Genomic DNA, 21,380 nt, shown 5'->3' on the forward strand with positions numbered 1-21,380 from the left:
CCTAACGTCTGTGCGTTTCTTCTGCTTTTGCATCTTGAATTTTGCATAACCAGACTGATATTCTTTGCTAAAGGAAATGTTACATGCTCTCCTGACACTGCTGTTTCAGTGCCACTTTGTACGTTCACTTTTGTTCGTTCTCCCATCATGTCAACCTTGTGCCCTTGGCCATCCACTTGCTCTTGAGTTCTGTTCGTGTCGCACCCTTCCTGATGGCAGGCCCATTTTTCTCACTTTCAGCTTTGAAATTCTTCAGTAAATAATTCTGCTTAAGGAAATGACTCTCTCCTTGTCTGGGCTGCTCCTTTGTTTTATGACGGCAGCGGTGCCATGGGGTGTGGGATAGGGGCAAGTGGCGGAAATGGCTCTGCTACAGTGTAGGGCAGAATTAGCATGTGGAAACCCAGGAGGTTCTTTGATGTAAGTGAAAGAATAAGAAAACGGCAGCAGCGAGGCTAAGCAGCCTCAGCTTGAGAAAACGGCATCAGGCATTGCAGAAAGAAAGGGAAGGGGTTTTTTCCAGTTTACATCTCATCGTTCTGCATTAGAACATCATCTGAATAGAGGGGTCAGTCGATCAGAGATCAGTTGTAGAGTTTTAATTGGTTTAGATCAGCATAAACTTGCATATGGATAGAGCATTAAATCTAAAGAGGAAAAACATCCTTTGTTTTTAGACAGGGCTTGGTCTTGTCACAGGTTTGATTGTCTCTTAGGTTTGCATATTGCATTCTCAAAAAGAAATTCACCAGGTAGTTTTCAGTAGTCATTAAAAAAATGACTGTAAAATAAAATTCTGTAAAATTAAACAAACCCAGCAGCGTTATCAAATCTATCAGCTTCATAAAATGTTACATAAAAAAGCAAGTTATATAAGCAGCAGTGTGGAAAACAGACTAGACTGAAACACTGGGGAACAATATCGAAAGCAAGTAGGGAGAAACTCCATATAACTAAACTATAGAATCAGCTGCCCAGAACTTCCTGGGCAAATGGATCTCTGTATGGCCCTTGATCATAATCAGACTCTTTCACCAGGTGAGTTAAGATGGTGTAGCATTCTGAAGCCAAGGTGCCACAGCAGAGGGTGTTCTGTTCTTGCCATCTCTTTCAACTCTTGAGACAGGTTTTGCAGGACCTCCAAAGAAAACTAGTTGTTAAACAGGCTTGTGGCAAAAAAGATACTCCTGCCTTTGGGAGAGTAAAAAAAAAAAGAGAGAGAGAGAAGAACCCCTTTGGAAGAGATGCCAGTCACCTGTAGATTTGTACTTTGGTAAAGTAACAAGAAGAAGAAAGGGTTTTTATATCCCCCTTTTCTCTACCCTTAGCGGCCCCGTGGCGCAGAGTGGTAAAGCAGCTGTACTGTGGTCTGAACTCTCTGCTCACGACCTGAGTTCGATTCCGGCAGAAGCTGGATTCAGGTAGCCGGCCCAAGGTTGACTCAGCCTTCCATCCTTCCGAGGTTGGTAAAATGAGTACCCAGCTTGCTGGGGGGAAAGTGTAAAAGACTGGGGAAGGCAATGGCAAACCACCCCATAAAAAGTCTGCCGTGAAAACAATGTGAAAGCAATGTCACCCCAGAGTCAGAAACGACTGGTGCTTGCCCAGGGGACCTTTCCTTTCCTTTCTCTACCCTAAAGGAGCCTCAAGTGGCTTATAATTCCCTTCCCTTCCCCTAAACAGGCACCTTGTGAGGTAGGTGGGGCTGAGAGAGGTGTGAGAGAACTGTGACTGGCTCAAGGTCACCCAGCTGGTTTCATGTGGCGGAGAAGTGGGGAATCAGACCCGGTTCTCCAGATTAGAGTCCGCCGCTCTTAACCACTACATCACACTAGCTGTGGCTTGGATAATCAGTGCATCTCTTCAACAAATTGGAATTTTAAAATTATGTGTGTCTTATTTCTCAATCTCTTTGTTTACCTGGGTCTAGAAGGTACTGTTGAAATCTGTAGGCATGTGCTTTCTGTATCTAAAAATGTGTCCTTTTTTTGTATCTGGTAGGCCTGTTGAAGAAGAAGTCGTGGACAAAGATAGGATCCTTCAGCAGAAAGAGGCAGAGGTGAGATGGTAGTTTGATCCTCCTCAGAACTGAGCAAACAGAGGTCCCATTAATGAGGGAAGTGGTTGATGTGACTGATTAAAATGTGTATGACCAAGATCCTTGGGTAGCTGGAGCAGAAGCCAGAACGAAAATAAATTCTTTTGAGTGCAATAATTCCATTCCAGAGGGGTAGTCATATTATTATTCTGTTGCAACAGTGAACAGACTAGCATCTTGTGGCACCTGAAAGATACCTTCTAGCTCTTGATTCTTAGCAGCTAAACCTGTTGTGCTTCTGGCAGCATAGGCCCCTCATTTTAGCCGTCCTTTGTTTCGTTAGTCCAGTCTCTAGTTCCCCCTGCTGGTCACTTCCAATCAATTTAGCTGTATTCTTAATCCTTCCTTTTTAAAAAGAAATTACTGATAAGCAGAATGAATTGGTTCAAAGCAAAAACTCCCAAACAAAGCCCTTTATTAGGACCATCCAAAATAAAGGGGATGATGTGCAGTATTCTGAGCGTTCCAGAATGCTTTGCTTCATTTCAACTGGCTTTTCTTGCTAGGACCCAAGGCAGATTACACCGTTTATTTATATTTTCTTTAATTCACTTGTATTGTGCCTTGCTCCCCAATGGGGATCCAGAGTGGCCTGCATCGTTTGCCTCTTCTCCTTTTTTGTCCCTTTGGCAAAGATGGCCATTGTTGGATGGTGATGATTCCTGCTTGATTGTTTTGCTGTTGAGTGATTATTGTTTGGTGTTTTCATGAGCTGCCTTGGCAGGGAAAGCAGAATAGGAATTTTAATTTATTTAACAACCTTTGAGGTAGGTATTAGACTGTAAGTGAGTTACCATCCCAGGGTCCCACCTAATGTACATTTGTGGCATTGTGAGGGTTTGAACCTGTGTCTCCCAGCTCCTAGTCTAACACTCTAACCATTGCACCACGGTGGTTCTCAAATACATGTAGGCTAGTTGCTTTTGTGAACTGGCTTGGCTGCTGCAAGTGCGTCCTCCCGGGCTTTGCTGAGTTGTTTAATCTTGGCTGAGTGTAGCAATATTAGCTTATCTCAAGCTTGCAAAATGCTGTGATGATATTGTGCTGAATCTCTTTCCTGCAAAATATTTTTTTTTTAAAAAAAATCCCTGTGCTGGGGTGTTCAGTAACTTGGAGAAAAACAAAGAAATCTGAATCTTCTTTTCCTTTTGTACTTTGGAATTCTAGAACAGAAAAGTAGAATTTTGAACATCTCAGTTATTAAGCAGATGTTTAGTTTTATGAATGCAAAATAGTAAGAGAAGCTTGCTGGGTCATAGTGACAGTCCATCTTGTTTCTTTGTCTCTCAGTGGCCATCCAGATGTTTCTGGGATGCCCATAAGCAGGATATGAAGGCCACAGGCCTCCCTTGTTTGTTCCCAGAATCTGGTATGGAGGTACATTTCCCCATAACGGGGAAGCTCTATTTCCTAGAGGTGAAATTTCTTCTAGCCCAGTACTTTGGGTTGGCCATTTTCTTCCGAAGGGGAGAACGCCATGAAAGCATCCAGACTTTTAACTGTGAGAGGAAGGATCTTATGGTCACACAACTACACATTATATTTAATTCCCTCATTGTTTCCAAATGTAGACTCTAGAATTGCATTTTTGAAGGGGAGAATGGTACAGTGAGGCTTTCTTTCCCTGCTGCTTTTCCTCTGAAAAAAATGCCCTCTCCCTGTGGCTTCCTGAAACCCCCTCTGGATAGGAAGAAAAGAAGGGACCCATAAATTTTCCCCAGCCAGGGGCAAAAAGTGGCTTGGTGGCAGAGGGGGAAAAGAGTTGGGGAAGAAAGGATTAAAAAGCCTCCCTCCCCTTTAAAGGAAAGCGACCACAGTTGGAAAATGTGCTTGGAAATGATCCTGGGGGCAATACCTAATGTGTCATTCTGCCCTTAGTTGTTCTGCAAGCAAACTAGAAAGAGATTAAGCAGCCACCGCTGCCTCTTTGTTTTTGCAGTACTATGCGGTGGAGGCCTTTGAAGATCTTGAGAATGGTGACCTCTCTGTGGAATCGGCTGGCTCTAAAGAGCTGCCATTTTGAAGCTGCAAAGGGTTAAGTTGAAACCAGAGGAAAACAAATGGGGCCGAACTTTCTACTGTCTGTTGCCCCATTAGAGATAAAGAGGCTTTGCTTAGTCTTGTGCTGATAAAGCAGCATGAAATCTCTGAATCTCTGGGGGCGCAGAGGAAATGGTCTTACATTCCTCAGCTTTGCTGAGAATACAAACATCCATTTCCCCTTCTGTTTTCACATTCTGAGCAATGCTGGCCACTGGAAATTCTATTTACAGATCTGCAAGGTTTACATAACCTTGAAGGGGATGAGGGCCTGTCTGGGGGAGGGGCCAGGTCCCCCATTACATCTCTTCTCCTAAATAACCACTCTGTATTTTATCAAAGAGGCTGTCCTTGGCCATTTGGAGCCATTAATCTCTTGCCTGTTTTCTCCAGCCCCATTGCAGGAGTGTTTCTGTCCTGTGTAGGTTTATTTCGCACTTTCTGCAGGCAGATGGATTCTGGTTTTTGCGAACAGTCTCTTTACAGTGTTTTTCCGGATGTGAAACCGCCTCTTAAAGTATCAGGGTCATTAGAGAAAGAAATCAGTAATATCTGTTACCTTTGTTTCTGACAAACAAGCAGCCAGATGGTGTTGTCCCCCACCCCACCCCCAAAGCCCATCAAATTAGATGATTGATGTAGCAAGATAGCTAAGAGACTGAAGTTGCCTTTGCCTTGAACACCCCAGAAAGTAGTTTTAGACAAGGCACATTTGGCCTCAGCACCCCCATAAAGTAGCTGCACACTTTTATAGGGTTGTTACCAAGTTTACATGAGAATATGTTCTGAGCAGGGCATTTTTTGAAGAAAAAGCCTAGTACACCCTCTGATGTCACCATTGTTTCACAAAGGGCTTTTTTGGAGAAAGAGCCCAGCAGGAACTCATTCGCATATTAGGCCATACCCCCCGATGCCAAATCACTCGGAACTGCGTTCCTGTGCATTCCTGCTCAAAAAATGTCCTGGTTCTGAGTATTATAATATTCTATACACATGCTTATTAAAATAATACTTTACTAATGTTGTTGCACCCTGATCTGGATTGTCCAGGCTAACCCAGTCTTGGAAGCTAAGCAGTTTCAGCCCTGTTTAGTCCTTGGATGGGAGAACACCAAGGAAGCCCAGAGTTGTTATGCAAAGGCAGGCAGTGGCAAATGACTTCTGTTCATCTCTTGCCCTGAAAATTCTATGGGGTCACCATAAGTTGGCTGCCACTGGATGGTGCTTTCTGCCACCACCCATATTGTTGCTGGTGCTGCTAATAATAAACAGGAAGTATCGGAAGTCTGTGCTGGTGAATATCATGCGGTGGGGGGGGCGGTGCTGTGGGATTCTTTGTTTATTTAAAACATTTGTATGTCACCTTTCCTCCCACAAGGTGGCAAACATGGAAACATTAAAACGTCTCAGCACTGAAACAGCATTTAAAATAAAGAATATATAGAATAATTTAATTAAAAACATAAGTATGCCAAACAAACATTTTCACGGCTGGTGGAAGACAATGGTGAAGGGAGGCGGATGAAAGCAGACTCCTTTTCTTGTCTTTGCTTTATTACCCACTCTCTCCATAGTAAATCTGATGATCATCAGCATGGAAAATCACTCTTCCTCTGATGCACTAAGGGAACAGCTATGTAAAGATGGTGTCCTTAGAAATAAACGGTCTATAATTAACGTATGCCCCAAATCTAGAATCCTCCCCACGAGAAGGGCCATTAAACTGGGAAACCACTGGAGGGCGGTCTGTGGCACAGACTTGATCATTGTTAAATTCCCCCAAGGCTGAATGAATGAGTAGGATTTTGAAATTTGGAAAAGGCAGCAGATAATATTTAACGTTTAATTTCAGGCTGAGTCAGGGCGGGGGAGAGTTGTTGTAAAGTTTAATATGGGGTGAAATTATTGCCTTTGTCTGGAGAAATTAGTGTTTGCAGATGGTATCTGTAGTTAGGCGGGAGCCGCATTAAAGCACCATGTTATTTTGTTGGAAGGTTATGCAGTCTTCTGCAAATTAGAGGATGGGAGTCAGGAACTCACCCCCCCCCCCCCAAAAAAAAAAATCCTGGTAGACTATGGCCTTGGATGCATTTGCAGTAAAATAAGGCTATAATTCCTGAGCTGATAGAATGGATTGTTCCATTTATATTGCATGTATATGGTATGGGCATAATAATATGCTTTACATTCCCTGCAAGTAGAAAATTAACACCATTCTTCACAGATTGGTTATTACATGGCATTCCCCAACTCACAGTCTTAAATGGTATAGTCCATTTTACCATCTCAAAATTCTGGTGCCTTGTTATTGATGCAAAACTTAGTGCGGACACCCGATCAACATAGCCCGCTGCAGCCCAGAACTCCTGAACTCACATGATCCGCCGGCGTCAGCGTCCCCGGCAGCCAGGGTTACAGGTGCCCGCCACCGCTGTCACCCACTGCTCTGTAATAAGTCTGGCCTTATTATGTAAAATGAGGTGATAAAATCAGGGGGCTAGAATGGAGTGTACCAATTTGAGCTGTTGACGGGGGGATTCTATTTTTGAATGCTTTTCATGTTCAAAAAATCCCCTTCCTGGCAAGTAGAAAGCTAGCACATTGAGAAGCACAGTAGAAAGCTAGCATGTTGGGAAGAATGGTCCTTACTGGGCCTTTTGCTTATGTGTGTATGCTTTTGTGTGTGTGTGTTTTAACAGTCCAATGACCTAGTGGTCTTGGATAGATTCGATCTTACAGATACCACCCTCTGTTTCCATCCCTGCATAGAAGCCACTGCTGACAGAAATTTAGCTGCAGTCAAAGTAATACCAGGTCAGTATCAGCAAGAAGGAAAGGCATCTTGGAAACAAGGGACATCTTGGAAACTCTCACTAGCTATATCCACAGACCTCTCAAAGGGGCAGCCAACACACAATAAGAGCAAATATGGAATGAAGTTTCAGTTGCCCCAGACCCAAAAGCACATAATTTATCAGAGCAGGGCAGTGGTTCCCAAACTTGGTTCCATAAACTCATTCCTGGTTCCTCCTTACACTATAACAAACATTATTGAGAATAGCGGTTTGCTTGACTCGCTAAAGAAGATAGTAATGATAAAATTCAAGACAGTAATAATTAATTGCACATTTATTCAAAATTCAGTTAAAACTTTTTAACTTATTAAATGAAATCGATGAGCTTGATTCAATGATAGCAGCTTTTCAAAGTCTGATAGACATTTAGCAAAAATCTTACGATACCCCATTTAGTAACTACTTCACTGTTCGGTAGATTCTTAACACAACAGATGGACTTGTGGTGAAATACCAGTTTTTCAAAGTCTGCTTTAAATTCATTCAGTAGCCTTAAAATCACCACATTCAGTAATGTGAAGTTGATTTCTTTGCTTGGAGAGAAGTTGGATGACCACACTAAAACCACGTTCCACCAAATACGATGTTGGAAACGCAACAAGGAGCTTCTTAACCACTGTCTGTAATGCTGGATAGCGATCAGGAATTTCTTTCTATAATCAAAACTCTTGGTACAGTTTCTTAAACTTTGGCTTCAGCTCACTGTCATTTTGTAGGTCAATTAGTTCTTCCACCAGTACCCCCAACCTCCTCAGTGTCTGAAAACGGATTTATCACCCAAACTGGAATTTCCATTGAAAGAAGATCCTCAGACTGCTCAGACATATCTTCATGTAGCATATCCAGATGGTCACAAAAAGTTTGCAGATCATCATCTTGTATCCTGCCTTTCTCTCAGAAAGGCTCAGAAACTGTGATATAGGTTGGAAATTGCTATAGCACATGACAGCCTGTATTACTTTTGAACAGAGTTAAGTTTGAAATAAATATAAAGATGACAGATTTGACCTGAATAAGATTGACTCAATTTCCTTGCAACTTGCAAATTCATTTCATTAAACTTTGCAAATGGTTCTGATAAGGAAGTGGCATCATGCCTGATCTCTTTTGAGTTCATCAATGAGCAAAGTATTTGTGTCTGCAAAAAACTCCACAACAGCGTCAAAAAGGTCATAAATTTGTTTTACATGGTTGCCTTTTGACAGCCAATAGACTTCAGTATGAAGCAGCAAACGTTCAAAATCTTCCTCAGTCTCAACACAGAGCTCTTGGAATAGTTGATTATTGAGACAGGGGCTTTAATTTTATTCACTGCAGCAATGGCAGCGTGTAATGACTTGTGCAGGTGATTACAGAGGTTTCTTGCAACCAGATGTTGGCAATGAGTAACACAGTGAATGGTAGAGAAGTCTGATGTTGCCTTTCCCCCCCAAGTAAGCAACACACCAGTTCCATCAGCTGCACAGGCAAGTATGCTATTAAGCAGAATTTTCTTGTCTTTGAAGAACTACTCAAAAACATGAAATACTGATTCCCCTTTACTATCTGTTCTTTTGCTTTGCAAATAATAACATAATTTTCATCTTATTCAAGGTATAAGCTTTTGTGTGCATGCATACTTCTTCAAATATAATGAAATGTGCGTGCATGCAAAGCTTATACCCAGAATAAAACTTTATTGATCTTAAAGCTGCAACTGGACTCAACCTTTGTTCTTCTGCTTCAGACGAACACGACTATCTTTTATAAAGTTCATGTAAGTGAGAAACAAAGATTCATGGCCTGGCAAAGTTGACTCATCCCACTGTAAGGCGAATTCTGCTGTCCTTAGTATACTGCCCAATCAGTTTTTCACATTTTCAGCCATTTCATGACTCTTGGTGGTGGTGGTGCTGCCGTTCAGGCTTTTTGCATTGCTGCAGATCTCCAGAGTCTGCAGCTCTCTTGAGGCTTTTTCTCAGGTCACTCTGTTATCTGCCCGTGGACCCTGTCTTCTTTTTTCTCTTCAGACCTCTCTCTTTTCTCTCAGTACTCGCCTATGGCTCCCTCTCAGGGACGAAATACCTTCCCCCTCACTCCAAATTCCATTAGAGGATTAAGCGCAAAGGGTTATATATATATTACTTAGAAATATTGGGTGGCCTGCAACAAAAATAAGCCTTGTATAGCTAAAAAGTGTACTGCCTAATCAACAGGTTCAGTAGCCGGGAACACAGAAGAATAAATACCACTCTCAATGCTATTATGTTAAAGACTTATAAACAATATTCCCTCTAAGCTGTGGAGTCTTGTGAGCAAAAATTCTACTTTATGAACTGCTGGCATGAAAGTTGTGAGCTACTGAATAAATTAGTTCGCTCTGGGGCCATTTCTTCTGAGCTAAGACAAAAATGTGTGAGCTATAGGCTAAAAAACCGTGAGCTAACTGACACCAACTAAGCTTAGAGGGAACACTGCTTATAAAAACTTGAAAAATGACAAGGAGGGAAAAACAGTGGCTATGGCAGCTTCTCAGAATGTAGTGTATTTATTTTACTAGAGCTCTGGTGATATATTGACTAAAAATTCTGATAGATTCCATCAGATTTCAGCTCCATGCAGAGGCAGAAACTTGGAGTGCCATTTGCCAGCATGTAGACTCTAGCCTGGTCAATCATAAATAAGTGAACAACAGTCAAAGGGCCCTACCTTTGGTGCCCCCGGAAGTAATCCCCTCGCCCCCTTGGGGAACTCTTCAACCCACTTTGGGAATCCTGAAGTAGGGCACTCCTTGGATTCTACCCACCAGAACAGCAGAATGGAAAGTATTTAGCCTGGTGAAAAGACAAGCCCTCCAGTATTTGAGAGCCAGTTTGGTGTAGTGGTTAAGTGCGTGGACTCTTATCTTAGAGAACCGTGTTTGATTCCCTACTCCACTTGCAGCTGCTGGAATGGTCTTGGGTTAGCCATATAGCTCTTGCAGAGTTTGTCCTTCTGGGAGAACTCTCTCAGACCCACCCACCTCACAGGGTGTCTGTTGTGGGAGAAGAAGATAAAGAAGATTGTATGCCGCTCTGGGACTCTGATTCAGGGAGAAGGGCAGGGTAGAAATCTGCTGTCTTCTATTTTGTGCGTGTGTTAAGTTTTCAGGGGGCAGGGAACTCTCAAATGTGACAATACCCCTGCAGACTGAAGTGACACCATCTACCACTTAATCCCCCTTCCTTTTCTACTTCATGAACAAATCAGATCAGATCACAGATCAGAGAAGGTGCTCTCTCCCTCACACACTTGCATATGCTCTGCAAGTCATGTGTTTTTTGGTTTTGTCTTGGAGCAGAGCAAGACTCTCCACACTGTTTCTGGCGGGGGGGGGGGAGTGTTCCTGTAGCAACAATAGTTTTTAGTCTTTTATGGGGGAAGGAGAGGGGCTGCTTTCTACTTCCCTTCTCAGATTTGTTACAGTTTTTTTTTAATTGCTATGCAGCATGGACATAACAGAGCATCCATTTTTATGCCCAGGGAGATCAGAACTTCCAACTGGAGTTTCTTTTTAAAAACTGCAACCAGTTTGCAGGGTTGTTGCCTCCAGCATGCCTGGTTTGATTTATTTATTTTTTGGCCTGTGTTAAGTGAGATTAGTGGGTGGCTTAAAAATCCTTCCAATACCAAGGAGTGCGTTTAATGTCATGGGAACATGTTCCTGTTACTGACCAGCCAGGGCCTGGAAGTCTCCTGCTTCTCTGTTCTGTAGCAGGCTGCTGTATTTTTATTAGCAGAGCAGTGGCTATTTCTGTCTCTCCGTTTTAGTTGGCAAAATGGCCAACTGGCTGAAAAGTGGTCACAGTGCGTTCTGTTCTTTCACTTCCTCTATCCAAACTGTGGCCTCAGTGGAGGAATCTCTCACGTTAAGAGACAGAGTTAAAACACTAGAAATAGTCTGCTGTACTTCTTTGTGAGCATATTACTGGAAAGCGCCAGAAAATTGTAGTGCTCAGAGTGTCAGATTAAGACTGGGGTGGGTGGGGAGAGGACTTTCATCCAGATCTCATAATAATAATAATAATAATAATAATAATAATAATAATAATAATAATAATAATAATAATAATAATAATAAGTTTTATTTATATCCTGCCCTCCCCGCCGGAGCAGGCTCAGGGCGGCTAACAGGACATGGTATATACCATGATCAGTTATACAATTCATAAAAGATACAGTTAAAATACAGTTTAAAAGTTACATAAAAATTATAAAACCATAGTAAATTAAAGGTGCTACATTCAGTGGGATGTCTATCCAGATGGCTAGATGTCACATTCAGAGTTCCCTATAAGCTTGTTGGAAGAGGGTAGTTTTGCAAGCCCTGCGGAATTGGTTAAGGTCCCGCAGGGCTCGCACTTCCTCTGGTAGCTGATTCCACCAGTGGGGAGCCATTACTGAGAAGGCCTGCTCCCTCGTTACTTTCAGTGTGGCCTCCTTTGGTCCAGGGATTTTTAAAAGACTTTGGGAGCTGGATCTCAGTGCTCTCTGGGGAATATATGGAGAGAGGCGGTCCCTAAGGTAGGCAGGTCCTAGGCCATATAGGGCTTTAAAGGTAATAACCAGCACCTTGTAGCGGACTCGGAATACAATTGGCAGCCAGTGCAATTTCCTCAGCCCAGGCCGCACGTGTTCCCACCGGGGCAGTCCCACTAGCAGCCTGGCCGCCGCGTTCTGCATTAGCTGCAGTTTCCGAGTTCGGCACGAGTGCAGCCCCATGTAGAGGACATTACAGTAGTCTAATCTCGAGGTGACCGTTGCATGGATCACTGTTGCTAGGTCGCTACGTTCTAGGAAGGGAGCCAACTGCCTCGCCCTTCTGAGGTGGAAGAACGCGGATTTAGCAGTGGCTGCTATCTGTGCCTCCATTGTCAGGGAGGACTCCAGTAGCACCCCCAGGCTTTTGACCGTGCACACTGGTATCAGTGATGCACCGTCAAAGGCCGGTAGGGAGATCTCCCCACCCAGCTTGCCGCGACCCACGCAAAGGACCTCTGTCTTCGCTGGATTCAGCTTCAGCCCACTCAGCTTAATCCAGTCCGCCATGGCTTGCAACGCCCGGTCCAAATCTATAGGGGTGTCAGTGGCCCGGCCGCCCATCAATAGATAGAGCTGGGTGTCATTAGCGTACTGATGGTAACCCAGCCCATGTCTCCGAGCGATCTGGGCAAGGGGGCGCATAAAGATGTTAAACAACATTGGGGAAAGAACTGCCCCTTGAGGCACCCCACAATTAAGTGGGTGTCTCTGGGACATCTCTCCTCCAACCGCCACCCTTTGTCCCCGACCCTCAAGGAAGGAGGAAAGCCATTGTAGGGCTAGCCCCCGAATTCCTGCGTTGGCGAGGCAGCGGGTCAGCAGCCGATGATTGAACATATCGAACGCGGCCGATAGGTCTAACAGCAGCAGTACTGCCGAGCCGCCTCGATCCAGATGTCGCCGGAGATCATCCATGAGGGCGACCAACACCGTCTCCACCCCATGGCCCGGATGGAAGCCGGACTGGTATGGCTCCAAGGTGGAAGCATCATCCAAGAAGCTCTGTAACTGCAATGCCACAGCCCTCTCGATAATTTTGCCCAAAAATGGCAAATTTGAGACCGGCCAATAGTGAGCCAATTTGGCCAGGTCTGATGTAACCTTTTTCAGGAGAGGGCGGACCACTGCCTCCTTCAGGGGCGTTGGAAAAGAGCCCTCTGAAAGAGATCTATTTATGATGTCCCATATAGGACATCTTAGCTCCTCCCGGCAGGCCTTAATTAACCAGGAGGGGCATGGGTCCAGTTCACACGTAGTTGGGCGTGTAGTGACAAGGATTCTGTCAAATTCCTCCAAGCTGAGCGGGTCGAAGCAGTCCAGGATCAAATCTGAAGACACGCACGGAGCCTCGAGTTCACTCACTGTATCCAATATGGCAGGGCAGTCATGGCGGAGTGATTGGACCTTGTCTGCAAAAAAATTTGCAAAAGCCTCACAGCCTATTTCCAATTCCTTAACATTTGGCTTGCCTTGTGGCAATGTAGTAAAATTTCGAATTATCCTAAATAATTGTGCCGGGCGCGAATTTGCAGACGCAATCCTGGTCGCAAAGTATGTTTTCTTTGCGGCCTTGATTGCCATCTCATAGGACCTCATAAACTCCCTATAAGATGTTCTAGTCACTTCGTCACGGGTGCGTCGCCGTTGCCTCTCTAGCCGTCTGAGGCCTTGTTTCAGCTGGCGCAATTCCGGGGTATACCACGGAGCCAGCCTACTCCGAGGCCGTAGAGGGCGCCGAGGTGCGATCTCGTCAATGGCCCTAGATAGTTGGCTATTCCATATCTAGACCAGGCCACTGAGGGAATCGCCAGAGGGTCAGGGATCCCGCAGGGCCGTTTGGAACCGTTCCGGGTCCATCTGGCTCTGTGGGCGAGCCATAATGGGCTCATCGCCTAAACAGGTTTGGGGTGGCATATCTACACGAGCCCTAAGGACAAGATGGTCCGACCATAGCACCACTTCAGGGGTTATATCGTCCACCGTAACCCCGGCCGCAAAGACCAGGTCTAACATGTGTCCAGCTTGGTGAGTGGGGGCTGTAACAAATTGAGAGAGTCCTAGTGTCGCCATGGATGACACCAGGACCGTCTCCTGACTAGAGGCCGGGTCATCAGCATGGACGTTGAAGTCACCCAGGATCACCAGCCATGGGTGCTCCAGCGCCCAGCCTGTTGCCGCCTCGAGTAGGGACGGTAAGGCGCTGGCTGGTGCGTTAGGCGTACGGTATACCAGCCAGATCGCCAAACCCTCTCCAGCCTCCAATACCAGGCCGGCACATTCAATGCCCTCAATCTTTGGGGCCAGGAGTGCCCTAAAGGAGTAAGCCTCACGTATATATAACGCCACTCCTCCCCCCGCCCGCTAGTCCGCGATTGGTGAAAGACCGAATAACCCGGTGGAGCTGTTTGTGAGAGGGCTATTGTGTCTCCCTCTCGAACCCAGGTTTCGGTCACGAATGCCAGGTCCATGAAGCATGCTGGGCGACCTTGGGGCAGTTACTTTCTCTCAAACTTACCTCATAGGGTCATGTTGGGGGTTCGAGAGACCTGTGTATGCAGCCTTAAGCACTTGGGAGGGAAGGGCAGGGTATAAATGGAGAGGTACATCATAAGCATTAAACTGTGCCATTTAGCTGAGTGTGTATTCATTCATACAGTGCTGGCATTATACACAGCTCTGCAATTTAAATTTGGACCTTGCATTAGAGGAAAAGGAAGAAGTTGGCAAGGAAGGTTATCAGTTTCCTTATATGGTGTTATTTGAGTTTACTTCTGTAATTTATGCTCATTGTTTAGCAGGATTTTCTAACTTTCCCCAGGTTATAGTGCACTCTCCTCTTGGTGCCATGATTCAGTAACCCACTTGCAGGCCTGAATGAAAAGTTTGGGTTACAGGACCGCAGTCCTGGTTGGAACTCTATCATGAGCTGCAGTGGCTAGTATGAATACTAGCTGCTTGGCTAGTATGCATATTCTCTTTGGTTGTAGTGAATATAATTTGTATGCTTTTCCCCCTGCATGGTGGGACAGTGAACTGCACTCATTGTAGCATTCTTATTTTGAAATGTTTATCACCAAATGAGATTGTGTCATGATATGATTTCGGTATGAGGTCGTGGACGTCATATGAGCTGACCATTGAAATTGCTTGTGTGTGTGTGTGGAGGCATCAGGTGGCTCTGCAGTAATGCTGTGATTTTGAGGGTTAGAAATGTGAACTTTGCGATTATGACATTGAATCAGTGCAGAGTTACTCCAATCCTAAACCCATTGATTTTAGTGGCCTTGGACTGAAGTAACTCTACAAAGGCTGTTACTGTTAGAGTTCCCAGTGCCTCCCAGAAATGCCTTAAGTGACATGAATTAAAATTAATCAAGAAATAGGATGACATTTCTGAGTCTTAAAACAAGACTAGGGGGTTCCTCAGCTACTGCAGGTGTGTGTTAATTTAGTTAATCTAGGAAGACCATGTAATTATCAATTATTGCTGTCATGAATGGTTGAAAATACATTTTAAGTAATAATATTGCCCTCTATAGCTTTTTAACCCTATTTTTGCAACATATAATATTTTAATCATCTACTATAACATCCACTACATCTGATAATGCAGGCTCTGGTCCATTAGAATAAAAAAGTATTAGCCTTTAAGACTATTTATTTTTGTTTGACTAGACTAACATGGTCTCTCACAGAATACGTCTTGGAGAGGGATTATTTCTAACAAAGTTTCGTTCTTCTTTATCTGTATGGCTTGTCCTTGAACTTTGGTGTTTGAGTATCTCCTTTTTTTGTTGTGTTAAGTGCCCTCAAGTTACTTCTGACTTACGGCAACCCTATGAATGAATGAATTCCCAAAGTGTCCGGTTATAGAACAGCCTTGCTCAGGTCTTTGCAGAATGAAGGTCATGGCTTCCGTTGTTGAGTCAATCCATCTCGTGTTGGCTTTCCTCTTTTCCTGCTCTTTCAACTTTCCCTGACATTATTGTCTTTTCCATTGAGTCTTGTGTTCTCATAAAGTGACAAAAGTACAATAGCCTCAGTTTTGGTGTAGAGAGCCAGTTTGATGTAGTGGTTAAGTGCGCGGACTCTTATTTGGGAGAACCAGATTTGATTCCCCACTCCTCTGCTTGCAGCTGCTGGAATGACCTTGGGTCAGCCATAGGTATCGCAGGAGTTGTCTTTGAAAGGGCAGCTGCTGTAAGAGCTCTCTCAGCCCCACCTACCTCACAGGGTGTCTGTTGTGGGGGAGGAAGGTAAAGGAGACTGTAAGCCGCTCTGAGACTGAGATTCAGAGTGAAGGGCGGGATATAAATCCAATATCTTCATCATCTTCATCTTCTTTGCAATTTTAGCTGCATCTCCTTTTTACTTTGGTTCATTATAAGTTGTTAAGAATATCATTGGTGTTCCTTGCAGAGCCTGGAAGTCAAACTGAGCTAGATACAGGAGTTCCATCATAATATATAATGCATGTATATTAAAACATGAACACACAGCTGCTCCTGTTAAGATTAAAATGTAAATGTAGAGATACAAAACACAGTGAGGCAAATGTATGAGCTTTTAAACAACAACTTTACTTTCAAATAAAGGGAGGGTTTATTTGGAGTTCAAAATAATAAACAATACAATACAGGAAAAACATCCTGTCTTAACTACTCTGATATTATATGTTTACTAAGAGACTTCTAAAACTCATGTGAGGACAGACTAGAGATTCTAGGAATAAAGGGCCATAAAATTGAAACTCAATCCTACTCTCCAGTCCACCTCAATGTATTGATTACCCAACTGGAGCATCCCAATAAAAGTTAATTATGCATATTCTTACCCAGCTCTGGTGGGAAATACGTGCAGGCTATTCTATTCATCTCTAACCTTAAGCTACCTGAGATATCAGCATGCATAAACAAACAGTTAATTATCTCATGACTTTGGGGAGAGAACTTGTCAAAACCCAACAGCTCCGTGGATGTGGCTGTAGAAATTGCCCAGAAGAAAGGTCAGAACAACCACCCTAGCAGTGTAATAACCCCTGCTACCTGTTTTGAAAGTGCAAAACGTGTGTCATGAATTCCCATCATGGGATTTGCATTTCTTGTGTAGTTTGGTTTTGAAGAGCTATTTTCTCTCACAACTGTTGAGGTGCTTCCTGTCCTGAACTTGAGCAAGAGATGTAGACTTTGAATCTCAGATCTCTCTCTGCTCTTCCTGCATCATCATCTTCAGATGGCAAAGAGCATGTCCTCCTGTATCTGCATGTGACTGGTTGGTTTTGGGTAGCTGAGCTTGCCACTTTGCTGGGTGTGTGTATTCATTTCTGTCTGTGAATATTTATGAGAGGCTCTTCTTTTCCCATTTACAAAGGTAAATATCAAAAGATTGAGTGTTTCAATGCTTTGCATGTAATGTAGGGTGAAGCATTCACCCTGAAATGCCTCTTAGTGTCATGGTTTTTTTGATGATCAGTTTCTATGAATGCTAGCTGGAATGATTGATTAACAAGAATACTACTTCATCTATCCAGAAGCAGCATAAGTCAATATGATAGGGGGATAGAGGATGTTTTGTCTATATCCTGTTCTTGTGACAGGATCTGGGGGAGAGGCTGAGGAAAGGACTGGATCTCTTCATCCATCCCCATATGCTGGTCTTTTAGCTACTGCATATAAATAGGGAGGGTGGAACTAAGCAGAGGTCATATTTTCCTCCTACTTTCTAACTGGGAGAGGTAATTTACTGACTTGCATATATGACCTGAAAAGTCAACAGGTGTAATATTTTGTTTAGTACTTTAATAGCTCCAGGTGTTATATTTTGTTCATAGAGCAATGGTCATTAGCAAGCGGCTGTTGCCATGTTTTCCGGCAGCGAATTCTGTATAATAGTCTTGATGGATGGATCAGACCTAAGATCTATCTAGTCCATCTCCTGTAGCAGCTAATATGTTGCCCCTAGAAGGCTTTTAAGCAGAACACAAAAGCAGCAGACCTTGCTTGGTTTTCCACTGACTAACTTCAGTTACTGCCTCCAAACCTGGAGGCTTCATTTAGCTGTCATGGTTAATCACCATTGATATTCATGTGCTGCCTGAATTTCCCTCATCCCTTTTAAAGCTGTCTCAGCCTATGGATCAATAAGTGCATTTTGCTGTTGAAGAGAAAAGACAGGAAGGGTCATATGGTTGCTTACTCTGGGTTGGGGGATTCCTGGAGCTTTGGGGGGTGGAGGGTGGTGCTTGGAGAAGGGAGGGACCTCAGCAGGATATAATGCCATCAAGTCTACCCTCCAAAGCAGTCTTTTTTTCTCCAGGGGAACTGACCTCTGGAGATCAGTTGTAATTCCAGGAGATCTGCAGGCCTCTCTACCTGTAACCTTAATGGGATGTCAGGAACCATTTCTCTTCCAATGGACATGAATAAACACCCTTGTGGGATGAAAGAGAGGCAGTAGCCCAGTCCAAAACACAGAGTGGTACCTGGACTTTATTGCATTTCATAGGCCATTTAAAGTATTTTCACATTTTTCTTCTGTGCAGTTGCGCCGCATGCAGGAGATGATTGCCCAAATGCAAGCCCAGATGAGGATGAAACCTGGAGATGAATGAGGAGCAAGCCAGGCTGCCGATGGTAGGTACAATTCCGTGTTTTGGAGGCCTTAACTTAAAAACCACTCTTTCTTCCCAAAACTGGGATGCAGGTCTTGACTGATTCTTGAGGACAGTCAGGAGCTGTACAAAACTGGCAGTTTCTGTGGACTAGAAAAAGCCAAATGGCAAAACTGGATATTATTCCAGCTTTCTAAAGTGCTAAATGGGTATGTGGTGCATGGGTTTCTTGAGCCCTCATGCTAGCTGCATTTGGAAAGTAAGAAATTGTCTACTGACTTGTGCCACCTTCTGCAAAGTAGCGCTCTCGTGTTTTTCCTGAACCATGGGAACTGCAAAAATACAGAAGTGCATGACATGCTGTTTGCTGCTGGATACTTCAGTTTAATGTACCGGTTTGGCTTTGCTGGCTTGCTGGAATGTAAAGCCTGAATAAAATGGTTTATATTATCCTTTGTGACTGTGCGACAGCCGCCAACATTCCAACCCTTTAAATAAGGAGATTTTGTTGACCGTGGTTGACCTTTCACCTTTCCTGTTGCTTTAAAAAAAGATGACAAGTCTTCTTTCTCTAGTCTGAGAGATTTAGTTTGCTTCAAATCAAATTCCCGCTTTGCATCATGCTGGAAAGACACTTCCACAAGTTTAATGTGGTTCAAGTGACTGGGTGCAAGAACAGTTGAGTGTCATTAACAGTAATTTGACCCCCAGTAGCATCTGCTGGATTCTTTCGAATTGCAAGGGAATGGGGAGGAATGGAAGAAATAAAATTCATGAAAATTCAGAGCAGGGGAATTGAGGGCAGGGTTTACAAAATGATCTATGAAGACTAGTAACTTCTGTTACTATGGTCGTTGGTAGACCTTCATGAATTTGCTTTGGAGCCTTTAACACAGTGGTCCCCAACCTTTTTGGCTCCAAGGCCCGGCCCCAGAGCCAGCAGGGTGGAGGCACCCAATTCAGCCCCCCCCGCCCCCCATGGTGTCTCCTCCTCCCCCATTTTCTCCTGCTTCCAGCCTCGCCGCCCCCCACTGTGCAGCCTCGCATCCCCGTCCTCCCGTTTCCTCCCCCCCCGCGCAGCCTCACCGCCTCTAAAAAGTGCAACTTGACTCCTACTTTGTTCTACTGCTTCAGACCAACATGGCTGCCCACTTGGATCTATTCTCCTCCCCCCATTTCCTCCTTCCCCACCCCCTACACAGCCTCGCCGCCTCCTCCTCCCTCCCGTTTTCACCATTTTAAGGCCAGAGAAGGGGCCATGAAGCTCCTCCCAGGCCGACCCCCTCCCCGGGAAGGAGGCAAGCGCAGGGTCCCTCACTGCTGTTGCGGCGGTTTTTCCAGCCAATCAACTGATTGCGGGGGGGAGGTCGGCCTGGGAAGTGGTTCATGACCCCTTCCCTGGCCTTAAAATGGTGAAAAGGGGGGGGGGGAGGTGGCGCTGCAGGGGGGGGGTGGCGAGGTTGCGGGAGGGTGGGGGGGGGCGAGGCTGAACAGCCCATTGCAAACAGGCCATGACCCGGAACAGGTCCCCGGCCTGGGGGTTGGGGACCCCTGATTTAACAAACTTTTCCTTCTACTTGCATGGTTTTTGCACTGGATTTTAAACATAAGTCGCTTTGGAATGGGAGACCACCAAGGAAGGCTGGGGTTGCTACATGAAGGAAGGCAGTGACAAACCACCCCTGCTTGTCTCTTCCTGGAATATCCTGCAGATGGGGTTCCCAGAAGTCAGTTCTAATTCGATGCCACCTGCTTCTTCTTCGGAGCAAAACAGACTGATAAGCAGGGTGTAAATAAATTCAGTTTACTTTAAAATGTGGGAAAGCCTGTTTCTGCAGTCCTGAAAACTCCTTCTAAAATTTAACACACACCAGCACCTTGGATTTTTCAGGTGCACTGGGAAGCCAGTTTGGTGTAGTGGTTAAGTGTGCGGACTCTTATCTGGGAGAACCGGGTTTGATTCCCCACTCCTCCACTTGCACCTGCTGAGATGGCCTTGGGTCAGCCATAGCTCTGGCAGAGGTTGTCCTTGAAAGGGCAGCTGCTGTGGGAGCCCTCTCCAGCCCCACCCACCTCACAGGGTGTCTGTTGTGGGGGAGGAAGGTAAAGGAGATTGTGAGCCGCTCTAAGACTCTTCGGAGTGGAGGGCGGGATATAAATCCAATATCTTCTTCTTCATCATCTTCTGGGAAGCTAAGATCCTTCACTTTGCAATGCAGTTGCAGCCATGAAATAACTGGTGTTCAACTGGCATCCCCCTGAAGATGGCATTGATGATATTGTATGCCTAAGCTCCATAGCCATTGGCATTTTAAGAAGCTGTTAAGATAACCAGATCCAGGCCTTGTTCACCTGCTTGGCATGGCCTATTTTTCCAGCCAAACAAATGCCTCTTTTTTTTTAAAAAAAAAAATTTTCACCATTTTATTTGTGTTTGAACATATTATAATTACAAGATACATTATACAGATTGAGGTTGATTGTGGAATACAATATCATTGAGCTTTCTTTCGTCCTCGTTAAATTACCTAAATACTTTCCCATATCTATCTTATCTTAGAAACTCTTTCCTCATTAATTATCTTTATTAAACCAATTATAGAATTTTCCCCATTTCTTAATTGCATCAGTTTTAGGTAAGCCTCTTATCATATTGGATAAGATATCCATTTCGGCGACATTTAAAATTTTTTGTATTAATTCGTCCAGTTGAGGTATATCTTTCTGTCTCCAGACTCTAGCAAATAAAATTCTAGCAGCTGTTAGAATATAAATTGCAATATACTCATCTTCTCGTGGGATATTATCCCTAACCAGTGACAGGAGCATTATCTCTGCCTTAAATTGTATATTTACATTCAATATCTCTCTTAATAAGTTATACACCATAACCCAGTATTTTTTTACGGAGTCACATGTCCACCAACAATGAAAAAACGTGCCTATCCCTACTTCGCATTTCCAACATTTCGGTGACATTGTAGGCTTAATTTTACTCAACTGAAGAGGGGTAAGGTACCACCTATGGAACATTTTAAAAAAATTCCTCTTTTTGAAGCTGTCTATTTCTGTCTATTTCTGACTTCCAGTTGAGTACATGGTCTCAATGCACAAAGGTTAAACACTACAGATGTTTCTTGCAGACTCTGCAGGCAGGACTAAGGAATCTATGACATTGTTAATGTTTGAAACACCGGGAATTCACAAGTCCATGTGA

At 44.2% G+C, this 21,380-nt stretch overlaps 1 protein-coding gene across 2 annotated transcripts in view; it reads left to right on the plus strand.

Moving 5' to 3' along the window:
- LOC132579278 (septin-2) overlaps nt 1-21,380 on the plus strand; it is a 93,266-nt gene that overhangs the window by 53,291 nt on the left and 18,595 nt on the right. For both annotated transcript variants that reach the window (XM_060249545.1, XM_060249544.1), the window contains 2 exons: nt 2,002-2,059; nt 18,095-18,185. In XM_060249545.1, the coding sequence (XP_060105528.1) occupies nt 2,002-2,059; nt 18,095-18,163 (127 nt within the window). In that variant the 3' untranslated portion in view covers nt 18,164-18,185. The remainder of the gene's footprint in view (nt 1-2,001; nt 2,060-18,094; nt 18,186-21,380) is intronic.

This window comes from Heteronotia binoei, chromosome 11 (genome assembly GCF_032191835.1).
Source record: "Heteronotia binoei isolate CCM8104 ecotype False Entrance Well chromosome 11, APGP_CSIRO_Hbin_v1, whole genome shotgun sequence".
Taxonomy (NCBI): domain Eukaryota; kingdom Metazoa; phylum Chordata; class Lepidosauria; order Squamata; family Gekkonidae; genus Heteronotia; species Heteronotia binoei.